The 26667-nt window shown below is 37.3% G+C and overlaps 1 protein-coding gene across 4 annotated transcripts in view; it reads left to right on the top strand.

Moving 5' to 3' along the window:
- GRIA2 (glutamate ionotropic receptor AMPA type subunit 2) overlaps positions 1 to 26667 on the top strand; it is an 88131-nt gene that overhangs the window by 22260 nt on the left and 39204 nt on the right. For all 4 annotated transcript variants that reach the window (XR_002466274.3, XM_085578865.1, XM_021539576.3 and 1 more), the window contains exons 3-5: positions 18092 to 18331; positions 22501 to 22697; positions 26564 to 26617. Coding sequence is in view for 3 of the 4 variants with exons in the window: in XM_085578865.1 (XP_085434991.1) it covers positions 18092 to 18331; positions 22501 to 22697; positions 26564 to 26617 (491 nt within the window). In the remaining variant the exon portion in view is untranslated. The remainder of the gene's footprint in view (positions 1 to 18091; positions 18332 to 22500; positions 22698 to 26563; positions 26618 to 26667) is intronic.

Below are 26667 nucleotides of genomic sequence, written 5' to 3'. Positions count from 1 at the left end.
TGCTGAAACTGAGAGTGGTCGAGGTTGTGCCATATTAACCTGAGGCAGAAAATCAGTTTATAAAGGACTTTCAGCTGGGTACCTCTGAGAATAGTAGCTTGTTAGGAATGACACAGCATTCTTTCTAGCTGTAGTACAGAAAGAGGAAAGGGGCACCTTCAATGGTTAAGCTCTTTGGCATGGGAAAACAGCAAGGAATGTACAACAAAATACTTTAGCTGGATAAATTGCACTTTTTCAGTGATGATTTTGCAGTTCTCTTTCTTGTCTTTACCTCTACTTTTCACGGAAACTAAATTTTTTTTTAATAATAATTATTTGTTTCATCTGTCTCCCTCTTTCCATCTACAGTTAAAAATTTTGCCTTTCTTTTCTGGCTTCTCCTTTTTTACTTGTAGAAAGTTGTATGAGGTCATTCAGTCTTTTCATATAAATTCTCATACTGTGAGGATAAGTATAAGGTATACATCCAAAGGTATAGAAAAAACCCACAAAACCAGGGGTTTGTACAGTCTGCTGTGAGAACATTAGGGCACAAGTTGTCTTTGATCTATGCTGTGCTGTATTGATTTAACTTTTAGTCCACTAATTAATAGTATAACTGTTTGGCCTTTAGTACATAGTCTTTGAAATCTAGTCTACTATTTCAGCTATTTTTTCTTTATTTATAGCAAAGGCTTTGTTTCTTAAGAAATATTGCAGTGCAAGGGCATCCACAGTAGAGTTATGCTGTCATAATCACAACTGTCATTAATTCTGGTACAGTTTGTGGTGGTAATATGGCTAGAAAGAAAAAAAAATCTAAGAACTTCTATGTTTAGCTATAACTATTATTTGAAATATTTAAGTGTTGTTTTTTTTTCTGCCACCAAATAGCTCTCTCTGAAATGTTACTGAGGATTTCAACATAACAGCCCACTCTGTAAGATGTGTTGCTGATAGTGTGCAGTAGCTGCAGCTTAGCAACTAGTGATGAGAACGTGGGTTAAATGACATTCCTTCTGCAGTGATGGAAACTCTGAGACTGCCTATACAGACATACTCAGCAAAGGTTAGGATGGTCTAGCTAAAGTCATAAAGTTAATGTGCATTTTAAAACCTCCCAACAAGGTGACTTAAACCTTCATTTCTGTATACTAGAGTCCAAAGAGAATTTCAGTGTACCTTTTGTCATTTACAGCTGTCATGGCTTAGCTCCTGAACTGAGACTCACTCATGATTGATGAGAGTTGTTTAGTTAAGAGTGGGTCAAAGACAGAGAGTGACCTAGATGAGAAGATTTTTGTAGTCTTAGTCATCTCTACTGCTTGTGATTTGTGTATGAAACTATTGGGAAGTTTCTTAAATGTAGTCAAGTTGGCAATGTGGACAGCTTACAACTCAAAACTTGCTGCAGTGCCACCATAAAAAGGACTTCAAAAATTAAAAAGGGCAAAGAAAGAATTTGAAAGTAAAAGAAAATCAACCATTATTCAATTCTTCAGATATATCATTCTTTAAATCGTCATTTTGATAGAGTTTCACAATCTGAGTTGGTATTCCTGAAAAGGAATCTTAGAGTAAGCTTTTAATGGAGTAGATGTGATAAACACAGGCCAAGTTGCATTTTTTACCTAAAATATAATTAAATCTTGAGATACCCTTTTCTTAAGGTATTTAGTTCATGCTTGCTCTGAGTTTTACTTTCATGATTGTCATTTGAATTTTTCAAGGAAAGCTCTGAATAGCTACGTTTATATACAAATAGTAATTTATCTCCTATATTTGTGTGAAGCAGGTTAAGCCTTTTGCTATCAACAGTGTTGCTTAACCTTTTGTGTGGTATCCCTGTTCAATATTGTGCTTAAGTGTTAATCTACCTCAGAATTGTCATGTGGAATAAAATACTTTTTTCTTTTTGAAAGCTTGTGTAATTTGATTTACCTACAGCAAATAATTCATTAATTTAAAGTCCCTAGCTAGTGTATTTTAGGCATATTCTAACCTTTTAAACTAGTAACAAAAGTACTCCAAAGTATTTTACATTTTTAAGCACACAAAATGCTTGTCCCCTTTGCAATTGGCAACTATATAATGAATGATATGTCTGCAGTATTTTAATGTACATATTTATCCAAGTAATTGAAAACAAATAAAAAGTAGTCCCTTCAATTGTTTTTCAAATATACAGAAAATACATTTATCTTATGCATTGCATGCAGATTTAATAGTCATGAAAACAAACCAAATTTTTATGATCAGACGGCACAGTTTTCCACAATTGTTCTTGGCACAGTTTTCCACTTACATGATTTTTAAGACACTGTAAGGTACTTTTAATATACTGTATTAAGGAGAAAAGGAAGAGTGATTGTGCCTTACTTCTAAATTCCTTTGGTTTTCTTTTTTTTTTTTTTTTTTACTTTTGATTTTTTCATGTCATCCTTCAAGATACTGTGTGATTTATATTTGCACTTTACTAAACTATGTTTTGTTTATAATTCTTTCAATTTTAAACTATGTAAATATGTGTCTTTTTATTATTTGCTAGCTACATATAAAATCATGCTGCTATAAAATGTTTTTTATTTGATTTGCATTTTTATTATTGTTCAAATTAAAAGCAACCAGCTCCTTTATCACTCCTTTTGTACTGGATTCAGTTCAGCAACCTGGGTTAACAGTACAAAAAAGTTCTGCTGAAGGAAAGGATCTGCATATAAATTACGACACATGGCTAAGGTGTCTTGTAAAGGTTTAAAATTCCTCCACGATTTTGGCAGTCTGTCTTCACTGTAAGAGTTGATGAAGCATTTGACTAGCATTTATTTGACAGAAGATAGCAGCAAAATGTACATTATTCCCCTCTGTTATTTATCATTGTCTAATTGTCTAAACAAATTTATTCTTGCTGTTACATAAAATACCTTAGTAGAGGCAAAGCCTATAGAAATGCAGTTTTGTTCTGGCTTCATTCAAAGCCAAGGTATCTGGGCAGAGCTGCCCTGCCTGGTGCTGTGAGCTCGGAGCTGCATGGGGTCACTTTCTTTTCACATTCTTTTTTCCCCCTCTAAAGAGTGAGACTTCACTTTTTCCTGCACAGAGCCATTCTGTATGTTACAATGGTACCTTGAATTAATCAAGTGCTATTTGAACAATGGTGAGTGAGCTTGGATTATTAAGCTTCTTGTGTTTGATCTGTTTCCTTTTTCAGTAAATAGCAAAACTTCCAATTACTCCAATGAGAATAAGATTAAGCTGCTACTATATTTCACATGTTTGCATAATAAAATGGTGGTTCTTGCAAATATTTTCAATGGCAATGTCAGGTACTGAAACATCAGCTCTTGACTTTAGCTATTTTTCACGTTTCTTAGAGGGTGAATTGAGGCACTTGTGGTTTTCAAGGCAAGGCCTTTCACAGTATCCCCAGAAAAGTATGCTCAATGAAAAGTAAAAAAAACTGGGGTGAAAGGGTGAAAATTCCAGAACTGTTTTATGTAATAGATTCATCCAGGTGATCAACAGTGGTTTTGGTGTGACTTAATATAGTGAGCAACAAAAAAGCCTTTATAGGTTTCAGCCTTTTCTGATTTATGTAGTACTAAAGGGTGCCAAACTGGCAGTGTTTGAATACAGAAGCCTTCCTATCTATTTGTGGTCCTTTATGGGATGAAGCCTAATAATAATCTCAGATTTCTTATAGTCAAGTGGAAAGCATGGGAGAAAGACTACATTAATGGTGAGGATCAGAGGCAGAGCAGTTCTGAAATAAGAGCCTTTAACTGGAGAGAACCATCATGCTAAAATTTTCAGGTTTGCCTCACTGGGCCAGAGTAAATGAGATTTTGATTCCATGCTGATGGCTTTGTTGCAGAGGAAGTTGGGGAACTCATTTGCTGTTGGTCAGAGACTAGACATTTTTCTTTTAAATGCATCCTTGTTCTGTGGTTTATATAATTGTCAGTGAGTTTTAGATTAGGCTTTGTTCTCCAAAGAGAAATATTTTTTTTAAACAATAGTCAATGTAATTAAGAATTTTGCAGGTGTTATGTCCAATTTCTGTTTGTTTCTTGTAGTAAACCCTATGTAAATTTATACAACAGAAGTGACACTGAATATGGGATGAGGAGAGCTGAGTTCAGCTTTGTCTCATGGGTATTGAATTCAAGTGAAAGAATACACACCTGTGTTTTAGTGCTGCCTTGCCACCTAGGTCGAGCCATATGGTTAAATAAGTGCTATGGAACAAACTAGGTGGCATGCCTCAGCTGAGAGCTAGGCTTGCCCTTCACCTCACTGCTTTGTGTGCCATATGCTCCAAAATGCTGTATTTTGTTGCATTACAATGCTCATCAGGTGTATTTATAGAAGCTGTTTTAAAAGCCTGAAGCATTATAATGCTGTATGAGCAAAAACTAATTATTCTGGGCAAACAGTGTGAGGTACTAGATTTTACTGAACAAAGTTACCATAATGGAAGTTACATTTCAGTTAAATGCAGGAAGTGTGACTTAGATAAATAACATTTTTAGTAATCATCATTTAGAGTAATCTAAATGTTGTTTCCTGGTCAAACTGTGGAAAAAATGCTAAACCAACAAGCATACAGTACACCCCTGACCATATCTCCCAAAATATGAAACAGCTAAAGACTGTCAAGTAGGGGAAACACTAAATAGCACATTCTTTGCTTTATTATTAGGATAGATCAAAAAGTTTTACCTGTTTCACTTGAACTTCAGCAATCAGTCAAGCTGTTGTTTCATAGCTATGAGAACTGTGGACTGATTTTCCAAAAGTAATGGAGAGTGTTAGAGCTGTCACAGAATTTTTTTTTAACTGGAGGAGCTCAGTTGTGTTTTATAACTCTGAAGTCATTATTCAAGACTGGACTAGTCTCCCTGCAGTGCACAGCAACCCCTCCAGCTGGCTGGTGCTAGAAATTTTAAGCAGCCACTTGTAAGTGTAGCAAATGGCTCTACAAGATCTACAGCATGATTTACTGTATTTTGCCAGTGCCTGGTGTTTACTTAATGAAACACCCAAATCATGACACTTGTTTGAAAGTCATGAGTTTTTAAAAATAATAGGAGAGAAGAAAGGTAATATTTTTGGAAGTGACACAGTTAGGTTTTTTTGCATGAATTAGGATATAAAACAAACTGCTAAGCCAGGTCCTAATGTCAGGGCTATGCAAGACACCAGATGGGTAAAGAGTTTTTTTTTTTTTATTTGTGGGAGCCAGTGCCGTCTGAACATGTGCGACTGTGAAAAATCAAGTACCTCGTAAGAACAGGAAGTTAAAGAAGACTTGAAGCTTAATACTTCTGTTCTTGGTGTAAACTCCTTTTTAACAAGTTGTCAGTGAAAACCTGAAATACTCAAGGGACACTAAATTTATGCAGCCGAGTGCAACTAGTTCTAGTGCTATACCATCCCATCAAATTTTACTTATGGTCAAATGAAAATATGGGAATAATGGGTGTCTCCACCTGAATAATTCAATTTGGATTAAGACTAGAATATTTCAAGGCAGTTTCCTAATCAGCCCTGGCTCTGCTGCTTGTTTCTTATTCTGGAGTGGTTTAGGAGCCCAAGGAACACATTATTTTTGAATTAACTGAACTGGAGGATGTGTTTCTGGAATTCCACTAATGCAATCAAACTGTTAGTGGGCATTTAGTCCATAGGGATAACCTAAAGTCAGCCCAAGGTAAAACCTCTGAAACCATCTTCAATGGCAATTCTCCATTCTGCACATGTGCTCTGAAGGCAGTGCACTGCCAGAGTTAAAGGCCCAGTATGGAGGAGCAGAGTGCAGTACGTGTTGTGAGTAGGTCTCCACATGGCTGGAACATTCAAACTAGGTCCTTAGTCTGGCCTTCTGAGGAGCAGTGCAGGTGGTAATATTGCTTTCTAGTGTAGTAATCTATTTATAGAGAGCTTATCACCAGCTGCTTGAAGTTGATGTGTCTCCTTGAACCAACATTTCTGGAAGGACTCTAATTTTTTTCTGATATTTGCTACAAAGGAGAAGCATTTTCATTTGATTTTCATTTCTGTGATGTCAATGTGCCTGGAAAAATACAATTTTTTTTTTTTTTTACTTAATACATGCTTAGAAACGCTTAATAAACAAGGTCAATTTGAGGTAACTATTTGCAAGGGAAGTTGAAAAGTTTATTTGCTTTACCATAGGAGATGCAGTAAATAGTGTTGGTAAATATTGTAATAATTATTTGTCTCAGGTAAATTATGGTAAAGCTTTAAAGCATAAGAACATGTGGTGAAAAGCTCATTTTCCAAAAACAAGTTACTGATATTATATGCACATCCTAGAGTTCCCTGACATTAAGATAGGCTTTGCTCAGCTAAAGGAAGAAGTATGGTTTGGAACTGTAAGGCTATAAAATGTGTTTTGCTTTGTGGGGGAGTTTGTTTGTTTGTATGTTTCTTTGGGAAGGTTTTTAACAACAACTTAAAGTTGTTGTTTTGGGATTTTTTTTTTATTGTGGTGACTTGGGCTTACTGAAATGGCAGTAAGGGTGGGTGAATGGGATATTTTTATAAAGCCAAATCTAGTAATCCTGTAAGCCTCTGCAAAATATATATTTAGAACATCCATAGAGAGAACATACATAATATAGCAGGAGGTTTGCAATAGAGAACTTAAAGGCCCAGATAATGTGACTTCTGACACTATTTCAGTGCTGAGTGGGAATATTTTTTCATGCTGATTTAAATGTTGCACAACTTCCCTCTAGAAATGATTTTATTTTTAGTTTGATGTAGTGTATATGCATGTCTATACATAGCAAGCAGTACAATGTAGGTGCTCAAATTAGCTCAGGTAATATTGGCAAAACATGGAGGATAAACAGTTTAAAATGTCATTAAACTAATTGGCCCCACTTCTGTGAGATCTGAACACAGGAATAAAAAAAATCTGGAAGTATAATCTCAGTCACAGTGAAGCATAAGGATGAATCAGATGAATCATTGCTTTGTTAAAGTAACTGGTAATGATGTGCTGTATCACATCTTTGCAAGTTTCATTAAGGAGTTAATCAGCCAACCCTAAATAAAAAAAAAAGTTTGAAAATTTTAATGCATTTTGAAGTGCATCAAGTTATTGAAGAATAAAGCAATGGACAAAGGAGAGGCAAGGAATGTTCTGTGTTTGCAATGCATGCTCATTTTACTTTATCATTTTAAAGCTCTCCTTGCTACTTTATTATTCAATAAGTTCTTCTCTTAATTAAATAAGTCATATAATCAGGACAAACAGCTGTTCACTAGAGTGACCTAATTAAGAGGATCTTACTGCTTTTCTGATTTGTATTACTAATAATGTTTATTAAATGCTCTTTGAATGCTTCCCAAATAAATGATCTTTCTCGTACTTCTACAGTCATTGAAAAATAGGGCACGCCGATAGGAAGGTGTGTGATGTGACTACTGGACCATTTCTAAATACAAATAAAGCCTGACAAATTAGGTTAACAGCTGATTATCCCAATGAGTGTCATAAATCTGCAAGATGTGGCAGGAAGTTAGGCTATGGCTGGAAGTGCTGCTAAAATGTCACCAACAGAGCCGCATGAAGCCATCCTTTGCTGTAGGTCAGTGGTTTAGGCTGGAACAATGCTGGGTGGAAGTTGTTACAGGTGACAGAGATCCATCATTATTCCTATGAGGAGTAGAAATTGTTAGACCTGTTACAGGATAGGAAATTGTCTTTATTACTGTTACTTTTAGTCATGAGTTTGTGTGAGATATTCCTCTCAGCAGAGTTATGCTAAAATTTTTTGTTAGATAATTTACTTACGAGTCAGGTTCAGCTGTCTGGAGGGAGGAGAGCTTAGGCTGGGTGTGGCAGCTGTGTGCTGTACCAGTGCTGGCCAGGCCAGAGTGGCAAGGCATAGGCTGGCCTGTGCAGGGTGAAGGAAATATGCTCCCAGCTCCATCATTTCAGACAGAGATGTGTAAGCAATAAGCAGGACTAAACTGACTTTCTCAGAATATGATGTGTGGCAGGTCAGTAGTGGCCAGTTGGAAAATCACATTTTATTCCTTTAAAAATGTAAGATGAAGCCTTCTTCAGAAGTCATAAATCACTTTCATATCTTCTGCCTCATTAAATCCTCTTTATTCCTTACAGCAGTTTCCTTGAGATTTGTTCCAGATTTATGTTTTTTTTATCCTTACGAGGTAACCTCAGAGTCTTTTAACAGAGGAACTCTGTGCTGAAACCACACTTCCTTTTAGACAGTGTTAGACAATCTGTTCAGAAGTGATGGTTGGTCCTTCTAGCTCAATTAAAGAAAAACAAGTTGATAAATTGAATCCCAATCTGTCAACATTTTAACAAGAAGTACTTTTGCCTACCAAGTTAATTTTATCTCTTCCCAAATCCTTTTACAATTTTTCAAAGACACAATGACATTTTCTTGGGAACTGGAATATGATTAGTTTAATGAAATGTAGAAATGGGATGCTTCCAGCAATGCTGATTAAGGGGAAGAGGAGATGATGAGTATTCTGTTGTATATAATATTTCTGGTTTGAAAATATACGTGAAAATGGTTATGCTAAAAATGGAGAATTACATTTTTAGTTGGGATAAATTATATTGGCTCTGTTAAATTCAGTAGAGTTATGCAGATTGAACAAAGCAAGCCTGGCCCTGAAATAGATGACTTCTCCATGACTTGCACTGTTGCTCCAAAAAGCCTGTAGCCTCTTCTTAGGTTTGATTATCTGCTTCTACATGTAGGAGGTAACTCTTTGCTGGACACTCCAAATTCTGTATTACTGCAAGGTTGTAATTGTTGGGAAAGGTAGAAATAAAATCAGAAATCCAGCCAGGCATATTTTCAAGGTGAGTTCTTAGATTTGAAGGAAATCAATTGACTTAAAGTTTGTATAATCAAATTGAAACAGAATGTTTTTATTCGGGATGGCAGGAGAAGAGAAAGAAGGGAAGCAGGGGAGAGAAGCTTTCTGAAGAATATCTGGATTTTGGAGACAACATGAAGTTATATTTCTGGTATTTAATAGTGTTCCCAGGTTCCTATATTTGGGATTCAGGAAAAATTACATCTCCTTTAGCTGGAGAAAATGGAGATTTGAATAAATACACTAGGATCCTAACAGTAAAGAATTGAATTGTGTAATACTTTTGTGCAGTATGAACTTCTTCCTCTTCTTTCACGAGGAGACTTGCATTTTAATTTTATTCCAGGAATCTTAGTTGATTTGCAAGAACATAATAGTTTTTAACATTATTTTTTCCAACAGTGCCTGTAATGATTTCCTTTGCATCATGGTAATTGTCCTAGCAATGAAAAAGATATTCAAATGCTGTACAGTGCACAGCCAAACACTGTATAATTGAATGCAAGTGTCATTGAAACAGACTGTTTTTCTGACCTGTTGTTTCATTGTGAACATGATGTTTATTTACCACCTTCATTATTGCAGCATTAGCATATAGAGAAGCTGTGCCTATCATCATGTACTTTCCTAACAGATGGCTACTAACTTCTTGAAGGCTTTTTTGTGCTCGCTTAAAATATCTCATATTGGCACAAAGTTTCTTTCCTCAGTGTGAAGTATGATTGGCCAGTTGAAATAGATTAATCTGCCTCTTCTCTGGCTTTTGAGCTTGTTTTCTACTGCAGCAAACCAGGTTTTGAGTCTAATTTTACAAAATTATCAAAGCTGCTTTTGCTAATAACAAGGTGTGGAAAGTTCCATTCAGTTGCATAATCTCTGAGCAAACAGTTGAGGTTGTAGCAATAACTGAAGATGGCATTTCTGCCAGGAAAGGTGCAAAAAAAAATCTTTTGTATCTGCTCTGCCAGAATTGTCCTCTACAGACATTCCAGCCTCAGGATTTAAATTCTTCCTTTTTCAGTCTCTGAGGCTGTGAGAATTTCCCTAGTCAGCACTGTGAAAAACTGAGCCCCCCCATTCTGATACAGACTGATGGTTTGTGAGCTCAGTCTGTTGGTGTAAGTCACATTTTCTGCATTAATGCTGAGTGCATAGGTGAGGGGGATCATTGCTGAAGTATTTACGAGCTCCACATTGTTCTTTTTGTGTGAGCTCAATATTCAGTGATCACCTTTCCCAAGGAAGTCTGGTGTGTTTTGGGGTTTTCTTAGCCATGTCTATGAACAGTCTGCAAAGAGAAAAAAAAACACTTTAGGTCAGTATTGAATGGCTATCATTTTGAGCAGATTTTCTTAAATGCTTAACATAAGATAAAACTCCACATTTATCAGGGCTAGAATTAAAATTTGCAGAGATAAAAGGGAAGGTCTTTTCAGTGTAATTCAGTGTTTTGTTATCCAGAAGTATAGCACATTTTTAGTTCTTTTTGCCATTGCTTTTTTTAATTGGCATTGATTGCATCACAGCTTTGGTAAAGGGTATCTTGGAATTTTAAAATGCCAGCTTTTATTTGGATTCTGCGCCCTATGTTTTATTGACTACTACCATTAAGCTTTGGTCTGTTGTCTTTCAGTTATTATGCTCTTCCTTGGGCCTTTGGGAACTGTGTTATTCCCTATTTCAGTTAGCCTACCATGGTCTTTAGAAAAAAGTATTTCTATCTCAGGTTGTTGTGCTTAAAACATACTTTTTCATACTTAGTATCCCTCTGGATGGACTTGGGTGATTCCTTATGCCTTATTCAATCTTCCTGAGGGGAAGCTTATGTCTAGGAGATAATCATAGCATCTGAATGGGTAAAATAAACCATGCAGACTGTATCTATAATATTAGCTGAAAAAATTTAGTCTAGGCAAGTGTATGCAATATGCTGTCTGCTGTGCTGCAGTTTTTGTAATGACTTTGGAAGCAATCCATACTGGTTTTTATTTTCACAGTGCACAGTTGATACAGTTTCAATCATATGTGAATTCTTTCTTTTCTCTGTGGTTCCTGCTTATTTTTTGTTCTGTCTGCTGTTCCTCTCCACTGTCTGCTTATTCATAACACGGTCTTTCAGAAGCTGAAATGATTGTGTAAACTGAGTATTCAGTTTCTACATCTTGTTCCTGGCTTCTTCCGACTCATCTATCAACTTTTCAAATCAATGAGAGTTTCCTTTATGTTTTGCTCTCTTTTGGAGAGGCAGAGCTTGACTCTTTCTTTATTCTTATGCTATAATTTCTTATACAAATGAGAGAACGATTATTCCATTGTGTGTGATTAAATTATTGCACTGAATACTCATTTCCCTATGCTAATATTAAAACAGTTTTGCTAACACTAATAATAAACCAAGGTATTACAATAAAATAATATATAAAGCCACATTAATACTGGACAGCATGTGAAATCTAAGCACCAAATGGCAAACTTTCTCATTTTAAATTTTCATCTTTGGACAGAGACCAGTTGTCAAAATTCTCATAAATAAAAATTCAGAAGTATGTCAAGAGTCATGATACCAGTGTTTGGAAATTTACCTTTAAGCAGGTAGTATTAGACATTTGTTTCAGTAAGTAATTAGCACTTTGCTCGTTTTCTTTTTCCAATTTGAATGTAAAGAATTATTAGGTCCATTACTTTCCCTTTGGAGAATACTGAAGGAAGAAAATTTTGGTGTAGGAGAACTGTATCAGAAAGAGTTTCTAAGCATATATATTCAAATCCAACTTTTTCCACATTAAATCATGTGATTTAATGATTCAGTTTTTCAACTGATGTCAAACTGCCATTCCTTCACTGGAGTCACTTTCCTGTGTAAAGCTTAGCATATTGTAATGTGTTTGTGTTTGTAATTTGCAGGTGTTCTCTTCATGTGGCACTTCCTGAGCTTTGGGTTTGGGATGATATACATCGCAGAAATATATTCTGTATGATGAGAGGCAAAGAGTGTATAGTGCTGTATTTCTTTGTTTCTGAAGAACCACTATTTACCACAGTGGTAAATATCAGGTTATCCTGCTTATAGAGTTCATTGACATGTTAAGTGAAATGAAGAAAGTGGGAAAGAGAGAAAGGTATGAGTGGTAAAAAGGAGTTCTAAGAAGCAGCAGATGTAGATAACAATAGAAGGTTTTAAGAATGGAGCAAGCAGTTTTGGCCATTCACTGATAGGGCACATATTTCTGATTGCAGGCTTAAGCTTAATTTTGTTGTTGAACAAATCTGGCCCCTAACTTTTGGAATAAAAGTCTGGGGCACCTTTTAGTGCTTTGGAAAACAAAGGCGAGCTAGGTTTGTGCCTGGTTACATTTGCAGAACAAGAAGTCAAATATAAAACACTTAAACCTTAACTATAACAAAACATTCTGTTAATTGTTTCTTCTCAAGAATCTTTATTTACCCTGTTTCTTGGAATTAACAGTTATTTGCCATTCTAGGAGAATCTCTTTAGAAAAGTGATCGTAAAATGAGCTTACTATATTCTTCCCCTCTTGTTGCTAAGTAAGCCATGGACTATTTCTAAAAAGGATCCCATAAAGCCAAAAAAACCCAATTCATATAGGAGAGTTTGAAAGAAATGAATCCTGGCTGTTGGTTCTAATGTCATTAATGAAACAGATCTTTCATATTTCAATGACTTATGAGTCCTAATCATCATGACTTTTTTTTACTTTAATAATTGTGAACAGCTTGTGATTCACCATTATAAAACCAATGTCTTCCAGCAATAGCAACATGAGTGTAGATTTAGTCTGAGGTGGGAATCCTGCCAAAAACAATTGCAGTTTCTGCATTATTGTTGGGTCACCATTTTATTTGGAAATACCATCCCTTCTTTTCCGTTCTGCTCCTAAAAGACAAAAAACCCCATAAGAGTTGCAAGAATTTGTCTTTAGACAAAGTCTAAATGCTTATTTGTAGCATGTGTTTATTATATAGCATAGGTGCCTACCCACATACCTTTAGTGGAATTTCACACTGAAAAGCACAACATTGAGGTTTTTGTGTGTGACACTGTGACATTGATCACTGGTGATGAAAATTTATTTTTACCTGGATTATAGTTGGTCCTGATTTTGCTGGCAGACCCAGAAATGAGTTATGTCCATAATTGAAGATTTGTGTTAGAGAATTTTTTATCTCACATTAGGGGAACCTTGGTTGAATTAAATGAGACATTGCATGTGTTTTGCAGGTTTCATAGTAATTTTTAAAATATAAAATGTTTTTGCTTTTACCATATTATATGTTGGGATTGTTTACCCTGTGTGTGTGTAATTCAGCTTTTAAACCACAGCTCCTTTAGGCACTTAGACCTGCAGTGACTTGACTTTCCCAGCTGGAGAAAGTGCTTTTTACTTGTCTTTCACTTTGTGCAGGAGAGGAGATCAAAATTCCAGTTTTAGCAACCTTCCCCAGAAGAAGACACATGTATGTAAGGACTGATGATTTATCAGGTGTAGAGACTATTTAACAGAGAGTTGTTCACTGTGTTAATCCAAGAATGCTGTGTTTTAAGTAAGTTGTGATGAGAGGTGGTATGTGATGAGAGTTTGTGCCTTGTCAGGGAGGATGTTCAATTTGAAAGAACAGGAATTTTATTCTGAAGAGAGTAGAGTGGCTGCATGTTTGTGTCACTGAAGAGGTACAGTGGAGCACAGGCCAGCAGTGTTTACAGGCCTGTCCTGTGGGTGGCAGATGGAATAACACCTTTTTCCCTGCCATGGTTTATCCCTACCAGGTACTAGCACTCACAGCCACTCATTCTCCCCTCTGTCCCCAACAAAAAGAGAAGATAGGAAGAGCAAAAGTGAGAAAACTCATGGGTCGAGGTAAAGGTCTCCAGTGTCAGGAAGGTGAGGAGGATGGGTGATGATTCTGAAAAGACGTCACCTATGGTTTTCAAATTTTCTGCTTGTTGGCTGCTGTAGGAAACATTATTCCACCTGTGCCTAAAATCACTGACTGGTGATGCAAGAAAAGCAGTGTGACAGGAGAAATGCATCCTAGGTGTTGGCAGTAGTGACATAAAACATTTTTATTTTTCAGTGGTCCTTTGATAAGACTGTTGTTTTCTCTGTCACCTTATATGCAGTATTAGAATGGTTTAATTCAGAAGGTCACAGTGTACAAGTAACAGTGTTTGCAAAATTCTCATCCAGGAATCCAGAAATAAACTGATGCTCTATTTTTATGTACATTTTTGAAGGTGAGTTATGAGGCATTAATGTCTTTATTGTAGCAAGTTCAGATGGTATTTAGCCTTCACTGCACATGGGAAACAATTATTCATGAGTGTGTAGGGAGGTAGTGAGTTGGTTTTGCCTCAGCGAGAGCATAATGATGTGGAATAGAACAAGGAGTTCCAGTAACTTAAACAGTAAAGCTATTCAGAAAATTCACAGCCTTTTTCAGAAATCTTTGTCCAACATGACACAGCTGCCTAGAGACAGGGCTCTGATGGGAACATGCTCCCAACAGATGTTGGGCTGGAGGGTGGAGCCTGCTCTTACCAGAACTGACCAGCAGCAGTGAGCAGTCCTGAGGGAGGTGTGCCTGGGTAGGGGGGCTCCTCTGTGCTCAGTGACAGAGTTCTGGGAGGTGAGTGGGTTGAAGAGTAGCAGGGAGAGAGAGAAGGACCAAAAGCCACCTGCTTTCCCTGACACAGGCTGGGCAGGCAGACATTTCATCACAGAAAGGATTCCCTTTTCTCTCTCTGCCTGGGTGAACCCAGTGACTTAAGGGATAGGAGGCAGTGGTGGGTTCCTGCCTGGTGTAGCTGGTGTGTCTCCTCTGTCCCCACCTTCCCATAACAGGTATGAGGTTCTGCAGGGGAAACAACAATTACAAGGACACTGGTTCAGCCAGCATGAAGGGGTTCCTGAGACTGGCCTGTGCTCTGCATCAAAACTTCTTCCATAAAGAAAAAAGATGGGTAATTTCCATAGGAGGGTCCCCTCTGAAGGGAACAGAAGGCACTTTATGCCAACCAGCTCTGCCTCCTTGGGGCTTGGGTTAAAGACATGAAGAGAAACCTTCCTGCCCTGAATACTGCCTTTGATTGATTATCCTTGATTGATTTTTTTCAATCTGTAATGAAGTTGCCACAAGAAGTATGAGCAAGTCCCTGAAGACTGTCTCAAGTCCCTGAAGTCTCTCTGAGAGCAACCAAGAGACTTCAGGGATTTGTGACAACTGATAGAGGGATCAGGAGCACAAGTGGCATTTTCCTCTATCCTTTCAGGTGTAGAGAAGATGAGGGGAGAAACAGGAAAAACAAACAAGCCAGCAGATCAATACCTGGCTCTAAGCCTGGTGTCATCAGTAGAATTTTGATTTTTGGGGCTTTTTTTTGGTCATGGGTCAGCTGGCTTGACATCAAGTCTACTAGGACTGTGGAGGTCCTGTTGTCTGGAAATTAGCAAAGGTGACACCCATCTACAAGAGCTGGAAGGAAAACCTCGCCTGTCAGCCAAACCTTGGTGCTGGGTAAGGTCATCTTGAATGCTCTCACAAGGCACAGGTGATCAGGCTCAGCCAGCACAGATTTGTGAAATGCATGTTCTGCTCATCCAGCCTGATGCCCTTCTATGGCAAGACAACCCTCTTGGTGGGTGAGGGAAAGGCTGTGAATTTTGTCTACCTGGCTTTAGTAAAGCCTTTGACACAATTTTGCACAGCATTATCCTGGAGAAACTGACTGCTTATGGTTTGGAGGAGTAAAAAGCTGGCTGGATGGTCAGGCCCAGAGAGCAGTGATGCATGGAGTTCCATCCAGCTGGCAGTCAGTCACAAGTGGTGTCTCCCAGGACACAGTGTTGGGGCCAGCCCTGTTTGATGTACTTATCAACCATCTGGAGAGGATCAAGTGCACCCTTGGTCAGTTTGCAGAGAACACCAAGTTGGGTGGGCTGGAGGGTTGGAAGGCTCCACAGAGGGATCTGCACAAGCTGGATTGATGTGCCAAGGCCAATTTTATGAGGTTCAACAAGGCCAAATGCCAGGTCCTGCACTTGGATCACAACAACCCTATGTAGCACTACAGGCTGGAGGAAGAGCAGCTGGAAAGCTGCCCCATGGAAAAGGACCTGGAAGTGCTGGTCAACAGCAGCTGAACACGAGCCAGTGTGTGCCCAAGTGGCCAAGAAGGCCAATGGCATCCTGGCCTGGATTATCAATAGAGTGGCCAGCAGGAGCAGGGCAGTGATTGTCCCCCTGTACTTGGCACTGGTGAGGCCACAGCTCAAATCTTGTGTCCAGTTCTGGACCCCTTAATACAGGAAGGACACTGAGGTGCTGAAGCATGTCCAGAGAAGGGAAATGGACCTGGGGAAGGGTCAGGAGGGGTCACAAGTCTTGTGAGTACCAACTGGAGAACATGGGGATATTTAGTGTGGGGCAAAGGAGACTCAGGGGTGACCTTATCACTCTCTAACTGCCTGGAAGGAGGAAGTTGGTCTGCTCTCAGATAACAAGCAACAGAAGAGGAAATGGCCTCAAGTTAGATATTTAGAGGATATTTAGATTGGATATTAGGAAAATTTTCTTCATGAGAGTAGTTGAGAGGCATTGGAACTCTTGTCCCAGGGAAGCTGTTGAGTAACTATCATGGATGTCATTAAAAGATGTTGAGATGTCACACTTAGGGACATGGTTTAGTGATAGACATGGCAGTGCCGAGTTACTCATTGGACTCTGATCTTAAAGGTATTTTCCACTCAAAACAATTCTATGATTCTGTAAAGATTTGTAGTTAGAATGGAAAAGGTTTGACCATCTTGTACTGCAGCCCTGCAAAACTGCAGCATCCTTTCATAAAGAGGTGTTACTCATCAAATTTTTTAATCACTTGTATTTTCTCACCTGAGGCGAAATTCTGACCTAATTAAAGTTAATAGGTGAAAACTTAAAACTGGCAGACTCAGAATTTCACTCATTCTGTTTAGGTGCTTTTAATTGGAGTAGAGGAATAATTAGGGCGTGAGTGATGAGTGGTAGATAGATACACAGACAAAGCCATGGAAAGAAGATAGCAATGAGTAGTAACAGGCATAAAGGGATAATATTTATTATTAAAAAAGAAACAGAATTTTAAAAATAAAGATACAATAACTTTGGAAGATAAATATATATTATTAGTTCAAATCAAGGAAATTCTAAAAATAAACTAACTTATTTTTGCCCTATATGAATTATATTCAAGGATTAGTGCACTAAATGGCTGGGCAAAATTAGCATCAATTACACTGTGATTTCTATCTATAAGCAGGTCAGGTGTCTCTAGAAGGATGTGTCTTGTTCAAGGTGACTCTGCAAACCAAAGAATGCGTAAGTGATAAGTGTGAATTAATCAGAGATTAATATTTCCTTCTGGTACCCTGGGCTTAGAACTTAGGCACTAGTATACCCTGCAGTCTCAAAGAAAAGGATAGCCCAGAAGAGCCAGCTCTTTTGCACAGGCTGTTGTGGTCAGTCACATTCATCAACTGGCTTGAATTGTCTCCAGATAAAAGTGAATGATCAGCATGTTATTTACACCTATGAGGTTATTCTTCCAGCAACATGACCGCAAGTGTCATCCAGAAGGACCAGCTTTTGCTGAGTCCTACAAAGCAGGAATTAAAATAATACTTTGATATGTGAGGGTTTTAAAGCAAATAGACTTCTTACTGGATTTGGGTTTAGTTTTGGCTTTGTGTTTCCACAAATGGAAAGTTATTTGAAGTATTTTATAGAAAGCTCAGCGAGTCTTAACCTCAGAGGCCGTTTATTTTTAACATGACAAAACATTATCTATTTCCATAATGGCTATGTGTGGTCATAATGTCTCATTTTTTGAATTGCAACTGTCATTGATGTCTGTCATCACTGCTCTTTACAACATAAATTGAATTTAAGAATAAGTTGGTGAGTTTTATTTCTGCATTTGTCATCTAGGAGTGTGCACCACTGATACTTTATTTTTTTGTTTTTTTCTAGTGTAGGTTTTACATTACTGATTAATAATGCTAACAAATGATCTCCATAGCAGAGTACTTTACTTTTTTTGCCTGATATTTGTGATCAGATACTTTTCAGACATAGATTTCTCATAAATTTATACATTATAGAGTTTTCAATAATTTTTAAAATAAATTCTCTCACTAATTTTCTTTCTTCTTTCTAGTCTGCTCCCAATTTTCAAGAGGAGTCTTTGCTATTTTTGGATTCTATGACAAGAAGTCTGTAAATACCATAACATCCTTCTGTGGGACTCTTCATGTCTCCTTCATAACTCCCAGCTTCCCAACAGATGGAACCCATCCCTTTGTCATTCAGATGAGACCTGACCTCAAGGGAGCTCTTCTTAGCTTGATTGAATACTATCAGTGGACCAAGTTTGCATATTTGTATGACAGTGACAGAGGTAAGGTGTGGTACTTTTTACCTGCACCCTGTTTGGTAGGTGTATCTCATTGAAATCCGGAATTCATATTAGATAAGTAAATAACAGAAGAACTATTTACCTCCAACAAGTGTGTAAGTGTAATTGAATCAAGTGTTTCTTGCATTTAGAAATGAGCTTTTGGGACAGAAACAAAATTATTTAAATGAGAATGAAATTTTTATGGTAGGCATTAATAGAATTGCAACTGTTAAGCAATGTAAGATTAGTCACATGCTGTAAAACAGTTTCTATGTAAAGTTTCTTTCTTTTTTTGTTAAAGAAACATCTAAGAAGAAAAAAAATGGGCTGTCTGCTCAGGGCTGAAGGATTTGAAGGGCTGTCTGCTACCACAGATTCACTCCACGTTTGCAAAATCTGTAGTTAGATACGAAGCAAGCAATGAATCTTGGATGCAGTCAGTCCCTACTTCTTTGGAGACTGCTTTTGGTATTGAGTTCCTCACCTCTGTTGAGCTTAGATTTTATTGTTGATGTTGATAAACCCAAACCCATTGCTCAGGACCAATTAACTCCACCCTAGAGCCTTCTCATGCCCTTTTATGGCTGTAGTAGAAATAATGTAACAGTATATGAACTTGAAAATGTCACTGGCAAATTGTGGTATATCAGTTATTTTTCTAAGAAGCAGCTTTATCCAGGAAAGGTGGAGTTTTTGATTGCTTTTTCTGGAATTCCATTATTATCATTCTGTTTTCAGGTTGTCCTCACCTAGTAGTCCTTGGCTAACTTTCTTCTATTCTTGCCTGGTCCTATTCTCTTTAAAGAGGCTATTTGGTGGCTTGTCTGTGTGTTCATTGGTCAGGGTTAAATATTAAATGCATTTTAAATTATAAAATGCTAATAGAGTTAAAGCATGGTTATACCCCTCCATGGTATTTTGAGTAATGGGGTGACTTTTAATTCCCTGCATTCTGATGCCGTTATATACATGATGATCAGAAGCTGAAGGGGTCTCCTCAAGAAAGTTCTGTATCACTTTTGTAAGCATTCCAGTTAGAAGAACTAATCCTGGTGTGTAACCTCCAAAGGTAATGTCACATGGAACAATGAATGCTAAGCTCATTTCTCTGGAAGGTCCTTTTTAAATTCACGTTAGAAACAGAAAGGTTCACTGTCTTTTTGGAAAGGACAGATGTAAAACTACTTTCTCAGCCAGTACTCTGTCAATCATCTGGTGGTGGGCAGAATGTGACGTGCATGTGATTTATATTTAGGAAATACTGAAAAACACCGAGTTCTTGTGAGCTGCACTGTCTGGATCTGACCAGGAATAACAGCATCAGATTGCTCTTTTTACCACCCTTTGGTTCTTCCTTTTTTTCTTACCTCTTGGTTTTAATTGTGGCAAGGCACCCCAGTGATAACAAGCTCCAAGGCATGAAGCTCCTACCTTTATGTGGAGTAAATGGTTGCTCCTCAGTGCTCCCCACAGATTGCATGAGGTCAGCCTGCAGAGTCGAGCAGTTTGTAGCCAGCTACATTGACATCAAATCCCAGATACACAAGTCCACAGTTCCCCTAAGCACATCTGCCTCTTGCTGTAGTGACAGTGATGTATATTTAAGGAATGAGACAGAATTGAAGATGTTCCCACCTTCAGGACTGAGATAAAAAAGGCAAAGAGATTTACTCTTCATGCGAACTATGACGGCTAATAATTAGTTTGATGACTTATTCCTAAAGAATTGTTTATTGCTGGTGTTAGAGCACTTCTGTGTTTAGGGACTGAATGGCTGAAGTACAGGGCAATTTGCTGTCATTCCTGTCCACAAGGAGTGAGGCCATTCAGTACATATGTACCCAAGCTATTACTGTCTTAATACAGTACTTATTCTCATGTAATGTGGAGTAGTCTCCTTTACCATCCTTAGATCCTCTCTGCCATTACTAACAAACACTACGTTTTGAAAAAAGTAGTAGCATTGTTATAAGATTCTATCTGTAAAAGAATTGCTGAGTTATTCAGCCTCTCTTCCATTTTTCTTTTCAAAGCTTACTGCTTTAAAAGTTTGTCTCAGGATAACTAAAAGAGGTTCAGGAAATGAGTTTCCCAGGTAAAAGTGCTCATGCAGCTTAAAAAATAGCAACTGAAGTTGCTGGAGTTTTCTCCTCTGCAGTCTCCCACTTTTGTTACTACTCTCTAGAAAATTTAACTTTCACAAAAGTATTGCTGCAAATGCTTTCTGTTTGGTGTTTTAGTTTTGTTTGTGTTTTTGCACCATGTTATTGCTATCAGAATGAGCTGAGCTGTATGGGGATGACAAATCTGCCACCAAAAAAAAATAAGGCAAGCAATCCAGGCAGCCATTTGATATCTCTGCAGAGAGCACGTCAAGAAAAGAGAAACCCTAGGAAAAACAGAAGACTAGAGGAGTGAAATATAGGAACCCTTTGCAATGGGTGGTATTAGTATTAATAGTCTTTATTAATTTGTGCCTAGTTGAGATTGTTTTACTCAGGAAATTTAGACAAGTTGGAGGACCTGAAATCTGTGCAATGAAATTTGAAACAATTATTCAAATGAATGGTTTCATTTTGGCTTTGTCCTTTTTTTTAAATTTTAATTCATAATTTCAAGCAGTATTTTGAGGTTTAAACATACTTTAGTGTTTTTCAGTGTTTTAAGATGCTCCCTGCATCTCTCAGTTTGCTTAGATTACTAATCTTTCCCTTTTTAACACAAGCTGTACAGATTCATCTTTAGGATTTGAAATAGTTTATATGTACTGCTGGACTGTAGTTGTCTGTGATTTTAAAATAAATATCCATTACATGACATACAAAACTCAATATCAGTCTTTCTTAAAGAGACTTGGCAAACCAGAAATTATATAAGAGAATAATTCAATTTATCCTTTTGGAAGCCTGCCATTTTCTGCCTTTGCTGATGACCAGTCTTGTGTAGTGCTGTATGCCATTACCATTTTCACTGATGAAGATGAATTGCTAAACACTGACCAATCTTAATTTAATATTATACCTACAGACTGTGAGACAGATTAATTCTTTGTGCTCTCCTTCTATGTTTATGGGTATAACTAGTATTATTTCTCATGAGAGTTATACCTGAAGCTCCCTTTACATACCACATCAGAATTTGTCTCAAAGAAATGACTCCTGATGTTTGGTTGGTTTCAGGAGAGGGGAATGTGCAAAAATGTCACTTCACTCATAAGAAAGTCTAATTTTTTTCCCTGTAATAGTATCTGGTATCCCTAAAACTGCTCTCTAGAATAATGTAGAATTCTCTGGTAGGAATTCAAATATGATAAGTCTCATTCTTGTACTATTAAAATTGTACTTTTTGTATAACAGGAATTAATTTCCAGCAGTAATTTTCATGTTTCTCTACTACATTAGCTCATCCCTAAAAAGAAAATCTGTCAAGTAAAATCTTCACTGGTTTTACAGTATATTGTAGGCAGCAGTTGCATCTGTACAAACATTACAGCTTCCTATCAGGAACTTGCCAAATGTATGAAATGGAAGGAAACTTCTCTGCACTGCTTGTAGGTGTTAGCATTGAGCCTGCTTATCTATATGGAAAAATATATCTCAGCACATCTTTCATAATCAGGGATGTGACTGTAGGCAGCAGAAATAATAAATCCATTACCATCACTGCAGAACATGGGAATTCTGCCATAGACTTCAGTGAGGTCTAGGTTTAAATACCGTTCTGCTCAAGTGCTGGGAACAAAAGCTGTTCAATAGCTGTTGTTTAAGCAGCTGATCCTTTAATAAGGCTGATCCTTTTTCTAATAAGTGGCTGATCCTTTTGCTGTAATTGGATCACTCCTCTCCTAGAAGATCTCTTTCCTACTCTGTGGAATTCCAACAGTGGCTCAGTGAAAACAGCAAAGTCCAGTTCTGAAGATTGGGCCAAAGCCAAAATTTGCTCTTAAAAGGCTTTACCTGATGCCTCGCAGTGATGCAAATGGAAATTTCATGCAATAATAATTGATTTGGCCCACATATATCTTAGTTTCTGATTTCTACCTACTTGTGACAGGTCAAACAACTTACAGGAGACCTTAAATAAGTGATCGCACAAATCATGTTGTAGAAGCTTGTTAATTCCTGAAGCTTTGTCAGTCATATCTTCTGTTTTCTCCTATGCTGCACTAGGCTTATCAACGTTGCAAGCTGTGCTGGATTCTGCTGCTGAAAAGAAATGGCAAGTGACTGCTATCAATGTAGGAAATATTAACAATGAGAGAAAAGATGAAACATACCGTTCACTGTTTCAAGATCTAGAGGTAAAAAAGGAAAGGCGGGTGATTTTGGACTGTGAACGCGATAAAGTCAACGACATTGTCGATCAGGTTTGCTATTCTCCTTTCTTCAGTGACAGCAGTTAGCAGTATTCTAAAAGTAACTGTAATGAGTTCATTTGTTTTGATGGTACTTTTGTGATTGTTATGAATCATTTGGCAGTGACAAGTTTGTATTGAGGACTGCATACGTGCCAGGGAGAAAGTGAATGTACAAATCCTATAATCCCTCCCTTCGCTCAAAGGCAAAATAATTCTATCTGGATGATCCTGTATAGTTTTCTATCCTGGTTATTTAAAGTAAAAACAGTAATTTACAAAATACCTTGTTCAGACTATTTTACAGTCCCAGTAGTATACTATATTATACATAGTTGATACACTATTATATCTGGTCCAGTATAAGTAGTTATGTCTAAGTATTAGTTCTTTTTACACCTAGAAGGTATTTTCTCCCTCTGATGCATTTTCTGAGAACCTTTTATGTCTAGGGAAGACTGTATCACAGTTTCTCTTTCTCATTTAATGCCCTTCAAAATTTGTGTTTTGAAGCTCTTTGTCATTTGTACTTTCCTTGCTTGTCTCTTCATTTTGTGTCACTCTTAAAGTGTGTTAACCAAAACTGGATGCTGTTTTTCATAGCTAATGCCTCCTGAGCTTTAAAAAGAACAGCAAAAATCTCTTCTCTCCATGCAAATTATTTGCCAAAATATCTTTTAAAAACAATGTTATTTTTAGCAACATTATCATGGTACTCTGCTTCAAATTACTGCATTACTTTGAAATCTACCACTTCAGTCCTAGAGTCTAGGAAGTTCTTACTGGCTCTTCCTATTTTTCATGCATGCAGAGCACAATGGAAAATTGTAAGGATAGTTCCCTGTTGGCTTGAGCTTCATCATGTGAGACTGTGTAGCATCAGTAGGGATGTATCATCAGAGTATGGATGTATTTGTTTGAAGGTTTTTTGAAGGGCTTGTTATTTTGGTCTTTGTTTTGAAGGTCGTTATATTTTGAAGAGGCTCAGACAATGAGTAGTGTCCTTAATGGAGTACATTGTGTTTGTGTGTTTTATTTGGAATTCATATCCACAAGCTCTTTTTCTAATTTTCAGGATAAATTTGAATTTGATCCTGTTCTCAAGAGCATTTGATGTCCGAGAGTGTGATCTCTCTATCACCTGCAATATTTCAAAATCATATTTTCTGACTTATCAATGTCAAGAAATGTACAATCTTATGAAACTTTGGCTGGCTGTAATTTTATTTAGTTTCACCTTTTAGCCACTTCTTCTAGACAAGAGCCATCTTTACCCTTCAGTTACCACTCATTTTTACAGTCTTTGTTTCATAATAGACCTATTTTCATCTTTGTCTGCTTCTTACTTTGATTGCAGTTCTAGGATATTTTTCTTGCCCTAGTTAACACTTTGATGGATTATGCCTTTTTTAGACCCTGAGAGTTTCTCAGCTTATCCCCACAGACTTGTGCTATTCCTCAAACACACAGCTGGCTAAGGTTTTGTTTCTGCTGTTTTGATTTGTAAATCACTAAAGAATCCTAGATAACTGAATCAGCCTCACAGGTCAGTTAATATAACTCTAGCTAGTTGTTCTCCTCTAAGTAGTTTATTGCTATGCTGGAATGTGTTCTCTAAAACTGTTTGCAGCAATTCCAAATGGGTTTAGTTTTGTAATTCTCTTCACAAGATAGCCTAGTTATTTCTGCACTTTGGTCTGGTTTTTAAGTTCATTATCCTTACACTCAGTAACTTCCCTTCCTTATATTTAAAGGTAAACCCACTTTCTATTTCTCAAGCAGCCTAAAAGAAAGTCTAACTAACTAATTCTCTAATAATTTTCTCCATCCCTTAAAATTAAATGCAGAACAATAAATTTCTTGGTCTGTATCCCTTGAGTGTGTTCTTCTGATTTTCTTTTCTAATAGCAGTGTACTTTAGATCCTGCTTTGCTACCAGATATATTTTTTGAAAAATTATTTTAATTCCTGCCCTGAAAAAAGCCCTCGGAAATTTCCTTAATTTCATGAGGATGCCTGAAGTAGACACATCATATCAGTATCCCTTTTTCTATGTATTTTTACTGTAAGAAATGCAGCAGGCTTTCTGTTAATCAGGTTTTCCTTTAATATATCAGTACTATTTGCATTGCTCAATACATAAAGGAACAACTTCTTCAATTCCTTCCTTGCTTTCTATTGTTGAACAAATGTTTCATTTTAGTCCTATGATTTATCCTGCAAATATTTTAAACTGCAGTGACAGTCTCAGGTGCACCCAGTTACCCAGTTACGCTTTGTAGGCCTTGGATCTTTGTATAGGCGCAAAATGTATTTGCAAAGTCGCTTCATCATTCTTGGTTTTTTGTCTCGTGTTACAGTTTCTCTTCAGATTTCAACAATTCATCTAAGTTGAAAAATATTTCAGTTCCCCAGCTCTCCTCAGACTAGTTTATATTCCTCTTCTCTGATCTGGCGAGTCTGTGTTACTATGCTCTTCATTATATGGCTTCTGTCTCTTCTCAGGCAGCTTCCTTTGCAGAATCTCATTTCAGCCTGATAGTACCCTTTGGGCAACTGTAATTACTGCCACTACTTGTCTATCCCTGCTAGAGAAGGTCCTCCGAACTGCTGAATAGCTTTTGTGTGTGCACAGCTCCTTCATCATGGCTTTTGATACTACCACTGAATTTTCTTAGTTTTAACTGGCAGCATCCTTAGTGTTCATATGGCAAGTTATAGCAAGCTGAGTTAATGAAAGAGTACACAGTGGCACCTAGAGCAGAGTTACTGAGCATTGTTCCAAAGGCTTGCAGCTACTGGTTGTCTTCTCAGACCAATGATAGCAAAACATTTCATACAGAAGAGCTAATCTATTTGGTCTAACTGAGATTTCTTTGGAAGCAGCAGCTATGTAAGAAATACACCTGAAAATAGTTATTAAACCTCTTAAAAAGTAGTTAGTTTTAAGTAGTCTAATCCAAGTAATTGTTTTGGGATACTTAAATTCATATATATATATTGACCTCAAAAGAGAAACAATTTAATTACTTCCATGGTCTGTGTAATGTGATCCCTCTCAGTCTCAAACTCTAGTAATGTAAACTCAGTGTTAAAGCTGCTTTTAGTTATATTTCTGTAACTTCATTAAACCAAGTATTTGGAACGTTGTCCACTAGTACCCTGATACAAGTTTCAGGGTACCTAATATGAATATTTTAGTTATATGTTAAGTGAGGAAATGAATGAGTCATTCTCGTAATTTAAGTTCATTGTTCTCAATGTTCAAAAGATGGAATAAACCTCTAGACTCTTCTTGTCTTACACATCCTTCCTCTGAAGAAGTGCTTACCTTCAAAATGCGAACTTCCCCATGCAGACACAGTCTTAATTAGGCTTATTTGGGAGAAGAATCCATGCTACAGGTCTGCCAGCAGAGACTGTTGAGAAACCACCAGCTGGCTTTGAGGGAGATTATGAAGAAGACTTAGGGCAATAAACAATTTGAACTTTACAAGGTTTCCTCATAATTCATTAATGTCAGTGGGCAGAATCTAGCAGGAGTCTGTGAGACACAGTGTTTCTAGCACGTGATGCCTGCTCTCTCCTGGCTCGTTGTGCCTTAGTACACACCACAGTAATTAGCATTCAGCTCCTGTGTCTGGAGGGACTCTCCCTCTTGGGACTTGGACTTAAATGTGACTAACTTCTACCAGCAAAGAGTGTGTTGTGTGGTGTATTAGGTAAAATAAAAGATAAAGCATTGCACTAACTCAGTATTGTATACCATAAAGCTCTTAACTAGCTTTTACATCATACTGCATTTTGTACCTTTCAAGTCTTTGTGTGTATATCAGGTGAACATTCTCCATTATGGGGGTATTTCTTCTTTTTTACAGGTCATCACAATTGGTAAACATGTTAAAGGATACCACTATATCATTGCAAATCTGGTAAGCATTCTTAATGTTTAAAATACCTGTATTGCTCATTTGACTGTTTG

Source organism: Lonchura striata, chromosome 4 (genome assembly GCF_050655825.1).
Source record: "Lonchura striata isolate lonStrDom1 chromosome 4, ASM5065582v1, whole genome shotgun sequence".
In the NCBI taxonomy this organism is placed as follows: Eukaryota; Metazoa; Chordata; class Aves; order Passeriformes; family Estrildidae; genus Lonchura; species Lonchura striata.
The sequence above is the reverse complement of the archived record's forward strand: the minus strand, read 5'-3'. Positions and strand labels throughout refer to the sequence as shown.